General features: G+C 40.3%; 1 protein-coding gene across 1 annotated transcript; it reads left to right on the top strand.

Annotated features, from left to right (window-relative positions):
• On the top strand, positions 1-11,266 carry LOC140517707 (acyl-coenzyme A thioesterase 1-like). Its single transcript, XM_072629175.1, has 3 exons — positions 1-709; positions 8,248-8,450; positions 8,645-11,266. Exons 1-3 carry the CDS (start codon positions 142-144, stop codon positions 9,218-9,220), a joined length of 1,347 nt encoding a protein of 448 aa, XP_072485276.1. The 5' UTR covers positions 1-141; the 3' UTR covers positions 9,221-11,266.
• Positions 11,267-14,657: the final 3,391 nt, after the last annotated feature.

Here is a 14,657-nt window from a genome sequence, read left to right as displayed (position 1 = left end):
CGGCAGGTGCGGCGGCGCTAGAGCTCGCCCGCCGCGCCCGGCCCTGACCTTCCTCCCGCGGGGTGCCCTCCTCGGCGGCGGCGTGTCTCGGAGCGTGCGGGCTGTGCGGGCCCCAGGCTCCCGTGGCCAGCCCGCGGCAGCATGTGGCGCTCGGCAGGGGCCGCGTTTCGAGGCTGGTCGCGCTTCGGCCGGCAGCCCCTCCGCACCCTCTCCGCGTCCCCCGGCGGCGCCCCGAAGGGCGTGACGTTGAGCGTGACGCCCCCCGTGGGCCTGGCGGACGAGCCGCTGCACATCCAGGTGCAGGGCCTGAGCCCCGGCGAGCCGGTGACGGTGCGGGCGCTGGCCGTCAGCTACTACGGCCGCCTCTTCCAGTCGTGCGCCCATTACGAGGCCGACAGCGTCGGGGCGCTGGACCTGACCAGGGACCCCTCCCAGGGCGGCGACTACACGGGCGTGGAGCCCATGGGGCTGATGTGGAGCCTGGCCCCGGCCGGCATGGAGAACCCCTACCTGCGGATGGTGCAGCGCAGCGTGCTCAAGAAGCCCCTCAAGCTGCAGGTGACGGTGCACCAGGCGCACAACCAGACCGGGCTGCTGCTGGGCCAGGTGCTGGCCTCGGCCAGGGTGGAGCGCTGGTATGCCACCCCCGAAATCCGGGCCGTCAGGGTCCGCGAGGGCACGGTCAGAGGCTCCTTCTTCCTGCCCCCAGGTGCGTGAGACTTCGGTCGCTCCCTTTCCTGTCAGCCCCTCAGCCCTCCAACGCTAAGCAGGATTTTTATTTTTATTTTCTCTTTTACGAACTCGCACAGTAGGGCTTTCTAGGCCCCCCAAGTTGCAATCCCGATTCAGTAAACATTTTCTAGGTGCAATGGGCTCCCTTAATGCCCTCGAGGTGGTTCGCCTTCCTCAGAGGAGTAGTTACAGAGTTCTTTTAAGGTTTCCAAAGCACACATTACAAGCATTTATCAGTATTTATTAAGTGCCTACTATGTGCTAGGCTATATATAGGATAGATAGGAATAATTAAAAGAGGAAAACCAGTCAGCATTTATTAAGCACCTGCTGTTTGCCAGATACTGTGCTAAGCGCTGTAGAAAGAGGCAAAAGATAGTTTACAATGTAACTGAGGAGACAACCTGCAAATATATACAAAGCAAGCTATGTATAAGATAAAGAGAAAATAATTAAATGAGAAGACAGTCAGTAAACAGTAGCATCTGCTATGGGGCCAGGCACTGTACTAAGTTCTGGGGATATTAAAGGAGGCAAAAGACAGGCCCTTTCCTCAAGTAGGGGAGACAAAGCAAGCTATATACAGGAAAAATATGAAATAAAAGAGAGAAATCAATCAGTAAACATTTATTTAAAATAAATGTCTGCCCTGTGCCAGGCACTGTGCTGAGTGCTAGGAATACAAAAAGAGGCAGAAGACAGTCCCTGTCATCAAGAAGTGTACAATCCATCGGGGGAGACAACATGCACATAAATATGTACAAAGCAATCTATATATAGGATAAATAGGAAATAATTAACAGAGAGAAAACACTGGAATTAAGAGGGATTGGGGAAGGCTTTAGATAAAAGGTGAGATCTTAATTGGGACTTAAAGGAAGCCAGGGAGGTCAGTGATCAGAGAGGAGTTTGGGGTGAACCTCACAAAATAGGGGTAAATAATAGCACCTATTTCCTAGGTATTTTCTCTATTCACTTACCTAGGAAATAGGTGCTATTCTTATCCCTGTTTTACACATTGAGAAATGGAGCAGCTGAGGTCAGATTTGAACTCAGGTAGTACTGATTCCAAGTCCAGTACTCTATCCACTACACCACCATTTACACAGTTATTTAAGGAGGAGAAGAGTAAGAATTAGGAGAATCAGGAAAGGCTTCCAGGGGGACAATGGAACTGAACCGAACCTGAAAGAATTTAGGGATTCGAAGACGCTAAGGGGAGAAAAGCTTGCATTTTAGTATGGAGGATGCTTATACATAGGAACTGAATGCAAAATGCTGGCCTGCTGTCTTAGCCTATTTACCCGTATCTGAAATCAAAGCAGGGAGGTCCCGTGAGAGCCTGTTTCTCCGTCTCTGATAGAATTATTAAATAACATGGATTCCAGAATGAAGGGGCCAGAGGGCAGGAAAGGGATTAGTCATACGTATGTATTCCGGTTTACACCAAAAAGAAGAATTTGGAAGCAAGAGAAATTAGCTCTCCAGTTAGTCAAAAGTATGTAGGGCTGAAAAGGATCTTAGAGGTCATCTAGTTGAATTGCTTCATTTTACCGATGGGGAAATTGCAGTTAAGTGATTTATTCACAGAGGTAGTAAATGTCAAAAACAGGATTCTGGCTCAGGTATTTTAAAACCAGGTCCAACATGACATTCCAGGCACCACTACCTTTCCTGCATGTGACATTTACATAACATTAAATTTAACAGTTTAGAAAATAATTAAACTTTTTTCTTTGGCATAAAGTTCAGTTCCTTTAAAAAAAAAACATTGAATTTGGAGTTTTGAGAATCTAAATTAAAATCCTAGTTTATTCCTTACTCTCTGCTAGTCACTGGATCTCTCTGGGCCTCTTTCCACATTTGTAAAATTAAAGGATTGAACAGGGTCTGATTCTCAAACCTTTCTTTCTGCTCAGAGCACAGCATTCTTTGCTGTGAGAAATTGTAGCACCCTAAATGTTAAAACTGACAACAAGGAAGAGTTCCAAAGCTGCTGTCCAGGACTTGGGATTTCTTGACTCTCCTAAGAGGCAGCTAGATGTCTCAGTGGGTAGAACATTGGGCCTCTAGTCAAGAAGACCCTAGCAGTATGGCCTTAGGCAAGTCACTTAATCCCATTTGCCTCAATTTCCTCAACTGTAAAATGGCCATCATAATAGCACCTACCTCCCAGAGTTGTGATGATCAAATGAGATAACATTTGCTACCTAAATGCTAGCTACTGTTACTAATATTAACTCCTCTTTGCCCCATTGTGTTCTTTTTTTTTGTTACTTCTCCAGGCATCTAATCAGAAGAGGCAGCTTTGTACCTGCATGGGTAGAGCTGCTTTTGTAACTTTCTTGACAACTAGGCTGGGCAGAATAGGCAGCAAATTGCAGCTGGCTCTTGGGAGCTAGGAAATGTGGAGGACTCGGGAGGTAGGGAGGAGTCTGGAGGCATACCCCATACTATGAGAATCATTGGACTGGATGATCCCAAACTTCCCTTTTAGCTCTAAATCTGCGATCCTGTAAATAGAACAAGTGTAGAGAGACTTTTTGGCAAATCTGTCTTTTTGTTCCTGAGCCCATCAACTCAGGGGAGTATGCCTTTTTTTTTCTTTCAGTTATGTGCTTCTATAATAATAATAACAAAGCACTATAAATATTATTTCATTTTCTTCTCACAGCAACTTTAGGAGGTAGATGCCAACAGCCTTTCATATCTTGTGCAAAAGTAGATATTTTAAAATTACTTTTTAAATACTTTCTTTCAAAATAGCGCCAGATAAAGTATTTATTTAGGTCAGAATTCCTTCCAAACAGAATAGAAATTGAAGAGATTGGAAAGAAACATTTAAGATTAGTGATGTTCTAGCAAGAAGGTGAAGAGGAAGGTCATAGAATTCATCTTTTCATTCCTTCTCTCTTCCCTTCCTCAGTAGATACAATAAGTAAAGGAGAGGAGGGAAAGATGGAGTGTAAAGGGTGTGCAAAGAGAATATCCTTTCAGAGAACTAAAGAATGAGCAAACATTAGGAAAAAACTCCAATGTGATTAACAAATACTTTGACTTAAAAGATCTGAAGAGAAGTCATTGGAAGAAAATCACAAATTAGCCTCTACGATGACCTAGTTTATGAAGTTGAACCTAACCCAGGACACAACAGACTGACTAGTAAGTGCTTTGAAGGAAGTGAAGAATAATCCATTGTCAATAAAGTAACACCTAGCCTCTCTAATGAGAATCTGTCATCAGTAAAAATAGAATAAGCAAAACTAAAAAGTTATGGTGGTAGAATCATTGGGAAGTAAAATTCTCAGGTTAGAAGGCCAGTAAGGGAGAGATGATAGAAAATGCAATAAAACAAGATCAAACAACAACTAGGTGAATATGGAAGTAGAAAACACTACAAGTAAAGATCTGGAAGATGGAACTCATTAGAGAGTTCTGAAAATCAAAAAATTTGCCCAAATCAGTAGGAGAGTGGAACAGAACCTGTAGAGTTCACCAGATGTCTCAAAGAGAAATGCCACGTTTAATTAACCCAGACTCATTGTTAATCACACTCCAGAGATTCACCTGTAAAGAGAGAATTTTACAAGTGGCTAGGAACAGAAGCATTACCTACCATAAGGTACTTTGTAATTTGTATCTAATTTATATCTTCTAGAATTATTTATCTGATATGGGGGGAAGGAAAAAGCTGGAACATAATTTACTGGAAGTCAGGGTGAACCATACTTAAATTTATGGAAGTTTCTATCCAACTAAACTAGGAGTAATTTAGTTTAAAAAGAATGTTTTGTTTTTTAAAATCTGAGTGGGGTTGAAACATTACCAGTGTTACTCAGGGGGAAGCAAAGCCCCAGCAAGGTTGCTACAATTTGTAGCTACGTCAGTTAAAATGAAAAATTGTCATGTATGTAAGTTACTGGGCACAGTATCATAGATAGTTGTATTCACATTGTTCTTGATGGTTTAAATGTTAAATGTGTGTATGTGTGAGAAAAGTTAAGTGTGAAGTTGTATTTAATAGATAAAGTAGAAGAGTTTGCCATATACTAAAAGTTGAGTATATACATTCTGCTGTTCTACTTGTAATAATCAAAAATCATAGGAGAACATCAAGGCAAAAAAGGCTTTAACGTAGTTAACAAGTGGCTAGGAGTTAGATCATTTTGACTTAAAGCTAAAATTACAAAAGAGAATGGAGCGGGATGAGAAAGATCTGCAGGTTAATCAAAAAACATTCATATACTTAGGTGTTTTTGTGTGTTTTAAGCAAAGAGAACCATGATCAAGAAGAGGAATTCTTTGATTGTAGACATCACAAATATTGAGGGAAAAAGAGAGAGTATGGAACAGTTGATGATCTTAGGGAAAGCAAGAGATTGGAGCAGACCCTTAAGTGTGTGTGTGTTTGGTTCTGGGAGAATGGGGACTCGAATCTGGCAAATTAATTGAATCAATCTAGAAATTGACTAACATTGTGGGTGTGGGTTGGAATGTATGTACGAAGAAAGGGGTCTAGGCTGTGGTGGTTGGCCCCATAATCCCTGCTGCTGGGATGACTGAGGTCAGTAGAGTGTTGAGCTCAAGGGTTAGAGTAAGCCAAGATAGATGGTCAGGTGTCTGGACTCATCCAACACCAATATGCTGAGTCCTTGGAAGGAGGGGTGAACTGGCTGAGGTTGGAAATGGAGCAGGTCAAAAAGCTTCAGTGTTGGTCAGGGCTGTGAGTAGCCACTGCGCTTCTACCCTGGTTGAGATACCTATTCTCCAACAAAGAAAGAACTCTGGAATCTTAACACAGATGGAAGCATACTTATTTGCTTTCTTTTGTAGTTTTGTTTCTTCTTTCTTGTGTTCCTCCCATTGGTTCTAATTCTTCTTTACAACATAACTAATATGAATGTATATGTAGAGCTTACATGGGATTGCATGCTGTCTTGGGGAAAGGGCAGGGGAGGGAGGAGGAGAAATTTTAAAACTCAAAATCTTGTGGAAGTGAAAGCTGAAAACCAAAAACAAATAAACTAAAAAAAAATTACTTGCTATAGTTTTCCCTGAAGTTTTACCTCTCCCCCCACAACTTGTTCAGCCATTCCCCAGTTGATGGGCATCCCCTCAATTTCTAGTTCTTGGCCACCACAAAAAGAGCTGCTATCAATATTGTTGTACATGTGGGTTCTTTTTCCCTTTTTTATGATCTCTTTGGGATACGACCCTAGAAGCAGTATTGATGGGTCAAAGGATATGCACGTTTTTGTAGCCCTTTGGGTTTGGTTCCAAATTGCTCTCCAGAATGGTTGGATCAGCTCACAGCTCCACCAACAATGAATTAGTGTTCTAACTCTCCCACTTAGTGAAAAGGGATAAATTCTTAAAATGACTCAGAAAACTATGAGAGAGGAAATACTTGTATTTGATTACATAGAAATAAAATCTTTTGTGTAAAATGAACCAATGAATTCAGAATAAGAGAGAATGAGACAAACTGGGGGAAATTATTGCATCAAATTATTTAAAACAAATATGACATCCAAAATTTATAAAGAATGGACACTTATCAACATGAGCTATTTTATAATTGATAAGTTGTCAAAGGAACAAATACAGTTCTCAAAAGAATTACAAGCTATCAGCAGTCACATGAAAAAATATTCAAAATTCCTAATCAGTGAGATGCAAATTAGAACAACTCTGAACCACCTGAGCCCCAGATTGGTAAAGATAAAAGATGACTACTGGTAAGTCCGTGGTAAAACAGGCATGATATTATCCTGCTGGTTGGGTTGTGAATTAATCCACGTTGGAAATGAGGGAAGCAGTACAGAATCATATATTAATAGCTGTGAGTGTGCATATCCTTTGATCCAGTGGTTCTCCTGCAGGGAATATGCCCCAAGGATGTTATTGACAGGGGAGAGATCAATTTCCAAAATACTAAGTGTTCATCAATAAAGGACTGACTATTAGTTCAGAAACATTTTACAAAATTAGATTAGGCTGAACAAATTATGGTATGTGAATATGGTAGAATATTATTGCATCATAAGAAATGATGAGAGGCAATGTGCTACACTAGAAAGAGATCTAACCCCAGAGTCAGGAAGACCTGGCTTCAAGGCCTGCTTCTGATACACACCAGCTCTGTGACCCAAAACAGATCATTGAACCTGCCATTGTTCCTGAGGACCGCTCTCTAAGACTGGAAATCACAGATTTGCATTGAAGGGATTTTCTTATTGGGATTTCCCAGTGTACACCAGTGGTGTCAGTCTCAAATAGAAATAGGAAACACTAGTGTTTTTATAGTGTTTTAGTTTTATAGTCCATAAGGATTGCAGTGGTCCACATATTGACTTAGAAAGCCACACGCGTTTATAATATAAAATCAGATAGAAACTACATTTTAATCTGATCTGGGCTGCACTTGGGAGTGTTGTGGGCCACATGCAACCTGTGTGTTTGACACCTCTGGTGTATACTAATGGAATTATAGATCTAGCCTCTCCTTCCCCTTTGCCCCCCCCCCCCGAAAAAGATTAAGAATATGAAGAATTTTTTAAAATAAAATCAGTATAAAAACTTATATAAAATTATGTGGACTGAAGAAAGCAGAATCAAGTCAAGTCAGCAAACACTTATTATGTGCTTGCTCTATGCCAGGTATAGTACCTGGGAATATAAATATAATAGCTGGGAATATAAATATAAGATGAAAGAAAAAGAGTGCCTGTCTTTGAGGAGCTTGCATTATGTTAGGGGAAGGCAACATATAAAGAAGCTGAAAAGGTAGTGGTTGGTAGAAGCCAAGATGAAATAGATGAAGTAAGGCACCAGTGCAGGAGCATAGTAGAGAAAGTCTAGAGAGACAAGGTAGCCTGGAGAGGAATGAAGACCTGGCTTGTCTGGGCATCTTCCTCAAAATTCAGAATCTGGGAGGAAAAGACAGAGGGGGAAGCGACGGGAATGGAGAGTACTTCACTAAGTGAAAACCAGGGATGCAGTGAGCTTCCGCCTTGAAGGAAGAGGTATTATTGGCTTTGTAGAGAAAATTTAGAAAGTAAGATCAGTCTAGAGAGAAATGAACCAAAAAAAAAATCCATGTAGACTAAACATGCTTAAAGAGACCAAACAACAAATTCTTACAGCAAAGAGCGGAAAAGGACAAGGAAAACAAGGATGAAGTGGGTGTTGCTGTGATATAATAAGCACAAACATCTTTTTGGATGGGTAAGTAATGGAAGTTATAGACAAATATGATAATTTATAATTTCTTGGGTGCTTTTCAGTTTTATTTTATCTTATATGCTCCTTCTTTCTTATGCTTTTATGCACATATTTGAATACCTGCACTTCTGTGGAAGACAAAATAACACGTAGATTAAAAGCAAACAGATAGAGCTTGAAGGTGCACCTAAGTGTCCTATTTAGTGAATCCTGGCCTTTTAATGATCCAGACTGTTCTGTATGAGATTAGGAACAACACTATCATCTTCCATCATCTCCTTGCTTTTGTAGGGGATGGTCCGTTTCCTGGTGTGATCGACATGTTTGGTGATGAAGGGGGACTACATGAATTTCGGGCTAGCCTTCTTGCTTGTCGAGGCTTTGCTACACTTGCTTTGCCATATTTTGCCTTTGAAGATCTACCTCCCATCATGAAAGATTTAAATCTTGACTACTTTGCTCAGGCGGCTAAATATGTGCAGAATCACCCAAAGGTGAGTAGCGTGACAGAAGAATATACATTCCTCAGAAGAAGGGAAGTAGTAGTAACATAAGCAGTTGGTAGAATATGTGCCATGTGAATAATAAATCAATAGTTTAACAAGCAGTAAAGATCAATCCATAGCAGTCTTTGTAACCCATTAGCAGTTGTGCCTTTCTCTCTCTCTCTCTCTCTTTTTCTTTAAAGGTCAAAGGTCCCAAAATTGGAGTGATTGGATCAGGCAAAGGAGCAGAACTGGCCTTCTCAATGGCGACCTTCCTTCCAGATGTGGCTGCTGTGGTCAGTATCAATGGTTGCATCTACAACACAGGCACTGCTCTTCAGTGTGGCCAAGTAATCCTTCCAGGGCTCCCCTTTGATCTGGATAAAATCACAGTCACTTCCTCAGGAGTGTATGATGTTAAAGAGGCCCTTGTAGACCCCTTGGATCCTGCTTATGGAAACAGCCTCATCCCCATAGAAAAAGCCAACTCTCACTTCCTTTTTGTGGTTGGAGAGGATGACAAACAGTGGAACAGCTCTTTGTATGCTGACTTGGCAATCAAGCGCTTAGAGGAGCATGGGAAAAAAAATTACACTCTTCTGAGTTACCCTGATGCAGGTCACCGAATTGATCCACCCAATAGCCCATTTTTTCCAGTTGCCTTGGACCGGTGGCTGGGCGTCCCTGTTCTTGGTGGGGGTCAGTGCAGAGCCCATGCCATTGCTCAGGAGGAATCTTGGAAGAAGATTTTAGAATTTCTGAAGATGCACCTAGGATAAAGGCTATAAAACCATAAAGTTGGGTTGAAGTGAATCCCCAAACAATGCAGCAAACTGATTTCAAAGGAAGTTAAAGGCCTGAATCTGTATAGCTTTGTAAAATGAAAATTGAGATTTCATATCCACCTACATGTTTTGGGGAGATGTAAAATTACTAAGGAAATAGTACTTTTTTGATGATAGTTCAAGGAAACTGATTCAAGGGTCAGAAATATTTCAATTTTGTGTTTACCAGAACCTGTCATTCTTAAGCTATCTATTGAATAAGGTCTTAGTTTGACTTCTCCAGGAGAAAGCAGATGCTTCAACTATAAAGGGAGAGATAATTATTAAGTGAAAGAGCAAAAATAATTTTCATTGTGGCCCCTTTTGGTGTTAAAAATCAATTTGTATACTGGCACCTTCTATTTTTCCATGTTCTTTTTTACTCATAGAAAAATATTCTTAATCTGCCACAGAAATATTTGTAAAATTTTTTTGACCAGGGTATATGCTTGAATGTGATCATATTATTGAATACACACCATTGGATTTTTGATAAGGAACTTTATTTGGTGGCGTAAAGATCACCTTGGGTTTTGTGGAAATTGCCTTTTTTTTAAGGGTCAGCAAAGATTTCACCATGAAAAAAATTCTTAGGAAATCTAAGCGTTTCTCCAGCAAACAGCAGTCAAATGCTGAGAATGGGGCTCAGTGTTTGTAATATATTTTTCCTCCTATCTTTATACATATTTGAAGTTTCAAAAGTTTATTGAATTCAGATTGTCCTTCCAGAATAAACAATCGCAGTGCAGAAATTGGACTTTTCTAATGGGAGATAGGAATCCTTCCTCCTCTGCCCTAGAAATCTAAAGTAAAATTTATTGGTGAAGGAGGGATTCTCTCGTTTAAATTGCCATCTAGTGGGGTTTGAGCCTGTGACATTTTGAGAGCCTGTGCTTTGGATTGGAGGATATTAAAAATTTTTGTTTCTGTTTTCATTTAGGTATCCTTCCCTGATGTATGCATATATTTCATTGGGGGAGAGGATGGGAGAATTTGTGACTGAGTTCTTGTATATTCTTTGGCTAGTAGCCCTTTGGGTTCAGAACTACCCCTAGAACCCCAGGATGAGTCAGTGTTATAATGTTTTTTTCATAACATTAACTGTTTCTAAAGTAAAGCCACACTTTGAATTGTTTGACATTGAAAAAAGAAACCTCAGCCAATTGAGTGCATGCTGCCCTTTCTCAGGCTATTCATGTAAGAAATAGAGAGGTGGCAAGTTGGCTTTTTTGAAATCTCTTTTCTAAAACAACAATAAAGGAAAATGTGCCTTTAGAAAACTAAGAGCCATGATCTGAGGTTGCCATTTGAAGTTTGATGTTCATTCTAATTTAATTTGAATGAATTTGACTGTTTAAAATATCCTGAAAGGGGCATTAGTCACAGCCAGATTTTTCAGTTGTGCTTTGATGTGCATTTTAAATAAAGCATGTCAAATCAGTATTTTGTCCCTAATCAGGCCGTTAGACCTGATAATTACCTCTCTTTCCTCTCTCATCCAAACTATGCACTTATTTTAAAAAACAAAAGTACTCTTGTATTTATTTATATTGACCATTTTCTCTCACTGGTTGTATCCATTTCCAGTCATAGGATAGTACTTTGGGGATTCTTTTCAAAGTTTCTCCTATAGATGAATCTTTTCCCCCTGAATTTATGAAATCCATTTAAATTATTTTCACTGTTATTTACAATTAGCTAATTTACAATTAGCATTGTAAATTTTCAGCATGCTGTGTTTACTGATTTTCCTTTTTTAAGGTTGTTTATTTGGGTAGAAATAGAGCTCAATCTCATCTATTAGGGTGTTTAAAAAATTATACACAAGGATATCCAGCTTCATGCTGTGAATTATTTGTTTATATTAAGGGTTTAAAGAACACAGCATAACTTTTTTCCATAAATATTCTTAAATTTTGAAATCAGAAGTATTGCTTTAAAATGTGTGTATAGAATATTGTTAAATTAATTTTCAAAGACAAATAAATTTTGAAGAACGTATGCAGAGTTTATGCAGTTTACTTTCCGTCTGTCACAATTTATTACTTTCAGCCACTAGTCTTTGTGGTGCCAAGGATAACAGTAAAATGAGACCTTAAAAACAAGATATAGTGTTCATTTCTGAGCCTAAAGATAACATTTATTTGTGAATGAATAACTACCTAGAATCATAGAAAATTAAAGAACGAAAAATCTTAGAGAATTATCTAACCCAACTCCCTTTTACAAATGAGGAAACTGAGTCTCTGAACTTAAATGAATTGCCCAAGCTCACACCATTAGCTTGTGGATGAACTGGAACTAGAACCCAAGTCTCTTTACTCCCGTGCCAATGATCTTGCCCACAGTACAAGTTCAAAGTATTATTCAGTTACGTGAACACTTTGCTGGTAAAAACAAATCATTTTATATAGTGTTTTATGGCTTACAAGCAGTAGTGTGCTGGGTGAAGCCAGCTCTAGAAAGCTGATTGTTAAATTTTCAGCATGAGCATTTACACTTCAGAAATTGGTGAACATTTACAAATCAGGGCTTGATTTATTTTGTTGATTATCTAGATTTAAGACAGTGATGGGGAAAACATAATGCTGATTAAACTTAAAAGTGTATTCTGCAGGCATTCCTTCCTACCCCCTAAATCTGGTTTTAAACATTTACCAGCACAACCCTGCTTACAAAGCACTTTCTGTACAATCCTAAATAGTAGGTAGTACAAGTATTATCTCCATATTACAGATAAGGAAACTAAAGTGCCGTAGCTGGGATTCTAATTTAAGCCTCCTGAATACAGATCCAGTGAGTTCTCTAATATACCATACAGATAAAAGAAACCTCACAGTAAAAACACTGCGATGAAATTGGGAATATTTAGCCTGAAAAAGAAAAGATTCAGGAGTGACATAACTGTCTTCAAATAGTTGACAAATTGTTGTACGAAAGCAGTAGGCTAGTTCTGTTTGGCTTTCAAGGGGCTGTAAAATGTAGGAAGGAAGGTTTCAGCTTAATATTTAAGGAAAAACTTTATTAGGCAGCTAGGCAGTGCAGTGGTTAGACTGTGGGACTTGAGTCAGGAAGAACTGACTCTTAGAAGCTTGCCTCAGATCCTAACTGACTGTGACTCTGGGCAAACCAAGTAATCTCAGTTTCTTCATCTGTAAAATGAGGATGATGATATCACCTCCATCACAGGGTTGTTTGTAAGGATCAAATGAGTTAAGCATATAAAGCACTTTACAAACAAACTCCTCTATAAATGCTAGCTACTATTATTATTGCTGCACGCTACTCCTTCTACTTTGTGTTTCACCCCTTCTTCTCAGTCTCATTTGCTGAGACATCATCTATGTCCAGCCCCCTAATCATGGGTGTCATCCTCGGCTCTCTGGCCTAGGCTCTTTTCACTCCCTGGTACACTCTCAGTGATTTCATCCACTCCCACGAACTCAATTACCATTTCTATTCAGATGACCCCAAATTTGTTTAGAGCCTTTATCTGTGTACTGAGCTCCAGTCCCATGTTAGCAAATGCCTGTGGGCATCGCCTGGGTATCCTAGTCGTATTTCAAACTCAACAAGTCAAAAGCAGAACACATCCCACCCCCCATTTCCCAACCTGTTTTATTTCTGTTAAGGCCTCCATTATCCTTCCAGTCACTCAGATTCACAACCCTGGTGTCACTTTCAACTCTTATCCCGCACATCTGGTCTATTACTAAGTCATGTTCATTCTGCTTCCGTAAAATCTCACTCTCTCATCCGTTCGCCTTCATTCCGTTCACATTGCCACCATCCCTGGTTGAAGATCTCATCACCTCTTACCTAGTCTATTGAAATAGCCTAATATTTGGTCTTCTTGCTTGCAAAGGGCAGCCAGTGACACAGTGAAGAAACTAGTGACACAGCAGATAGAGCCCTGGGCCTGGAGTCAGGAAGACCTCAGTTCAAATTTAGCCTCAGACACTTAACTAGCTGTGTGATTCTGGGCAAGTCACCTAATCTCTGCCTGCCTCAGTTTCCTCCACTGTAAAACAGATAGAATAATAGCACTAACCTAAGTGTTATGAGGACTAAATAGGTGCTTTTTGTAAATAGACCTAAGCACAGTACCTGACACATAGTAGGCTCTATATAAATGTTTATTCCTTTCCTCTTCTCCCAAAGTCCTTTCTTCCCAATCCATTCTCTGCACAGCCTCCCAATTAATGAGCATTTCACTTTTTTGCTCAAGAAGAGTCATCAGCTGCCTGTTAACTCTAGAATACAATCCCAAACTCCTCAGTTTAGCAATTAAAGTCCTCCAGAGTATGGCTCCCCCCCCATCTCTCTATTACTCTTTCATATACTTTTCATTCTGGTCAAACTGACCTACATTTACTGTTCTCCAACTCTGTTCCATCTCCAGCCACTCTGCCTTTGCACACACTTCCCCACCATGCTTCAAATGCTGTTCTTCCTCACCTAACCTCTTTGAAGGTTCAACTCAAGTGACACCATTAACAAGAAGTCTTTTCCGAATCTCTAGTTTGGGCATTCTTCCAGAGGTGGCGAACCTGTGGCCTTGAGACCACATGTGGCCTTATAGGTCCTTGGGTGTGGTCTTTTGACTGAGTCCAAGTTTTGCAGAACAAATTCATTTATTAAAGGAATTTGTTCTGTGAAGTTTGGATTCGGTCAAAGGGCCATTCTTGAGGACGCTTGTGTCCCAGACCACTTTGGCCCTCTGATGATATCTGATGTTTGAAACCTCTTGACACTGAAAAAGTATCAAGGAAAATTTATTACAGCAATGTTCAGAGGAATTGAACACTTTGGCCAAAGCGGGCCCCCACCCTCTTTTCTGAACACAGAAGCGAGATGAGCTATGTACCGTTACTCCAAGACAGATCCCCTTCACTAGGAGATGGATTGGTTCATTCTCTGTTAGGTCACCATCCTCTCTACATGACTAGTACATAGCCACTCCTGGTGTGATCTCCCCCTCCCAAACATGCTTTCACATAGGACCCATGATCAGAAGATGGAGGGATAATTTTAAACAGGGTATGTCTGCTTATATGCATGAGGTTCATTAAGCAAGCGCAGTAAAGTAAAGCTTTCTCCAGGTTATTCTAGGTCATTTTTCCTGACTGGTTCAGGCCAATTTCAGGCCTGGACCTTCTTATCAAAAATTCTGTGACTTTCTGAAGGCCATTCATTGCCTTTCTCCAGATTGGTGGAGTCCACCTCCAGTCTGCTGGCTTTCTTATTATCTACCTTATCCTCAATGACTTCATCAACTAATAACTTCCATGGAAACTTAACTTTTTGCTGTCTCTCACAGTTGTGGACGCCTTTTGAGAATGATCTTCCAAAATGCATAAGATACAAAATGCGTAGAAACCAAATATGCCAT

Source organism: Notamacropus eugenii, chromosome 1, assembly GCF_028372415.1.
Source record: "Notamacropus eugenii isolate mMacEug1 chromosome 1, mMacEug1.pri_v2, whole genome shotgun sequence".
In the NCBI taxonomy this organism is placed as follows: Eukaryota; Metazoa; Chordata; class Mammalia; order Diprotodontia; family Macropodidae; genus Notamacropus; species Notamacropus eugenii.
This window is presented reverse-complemented; position numbering and strand designations above follow the sequence as displayed.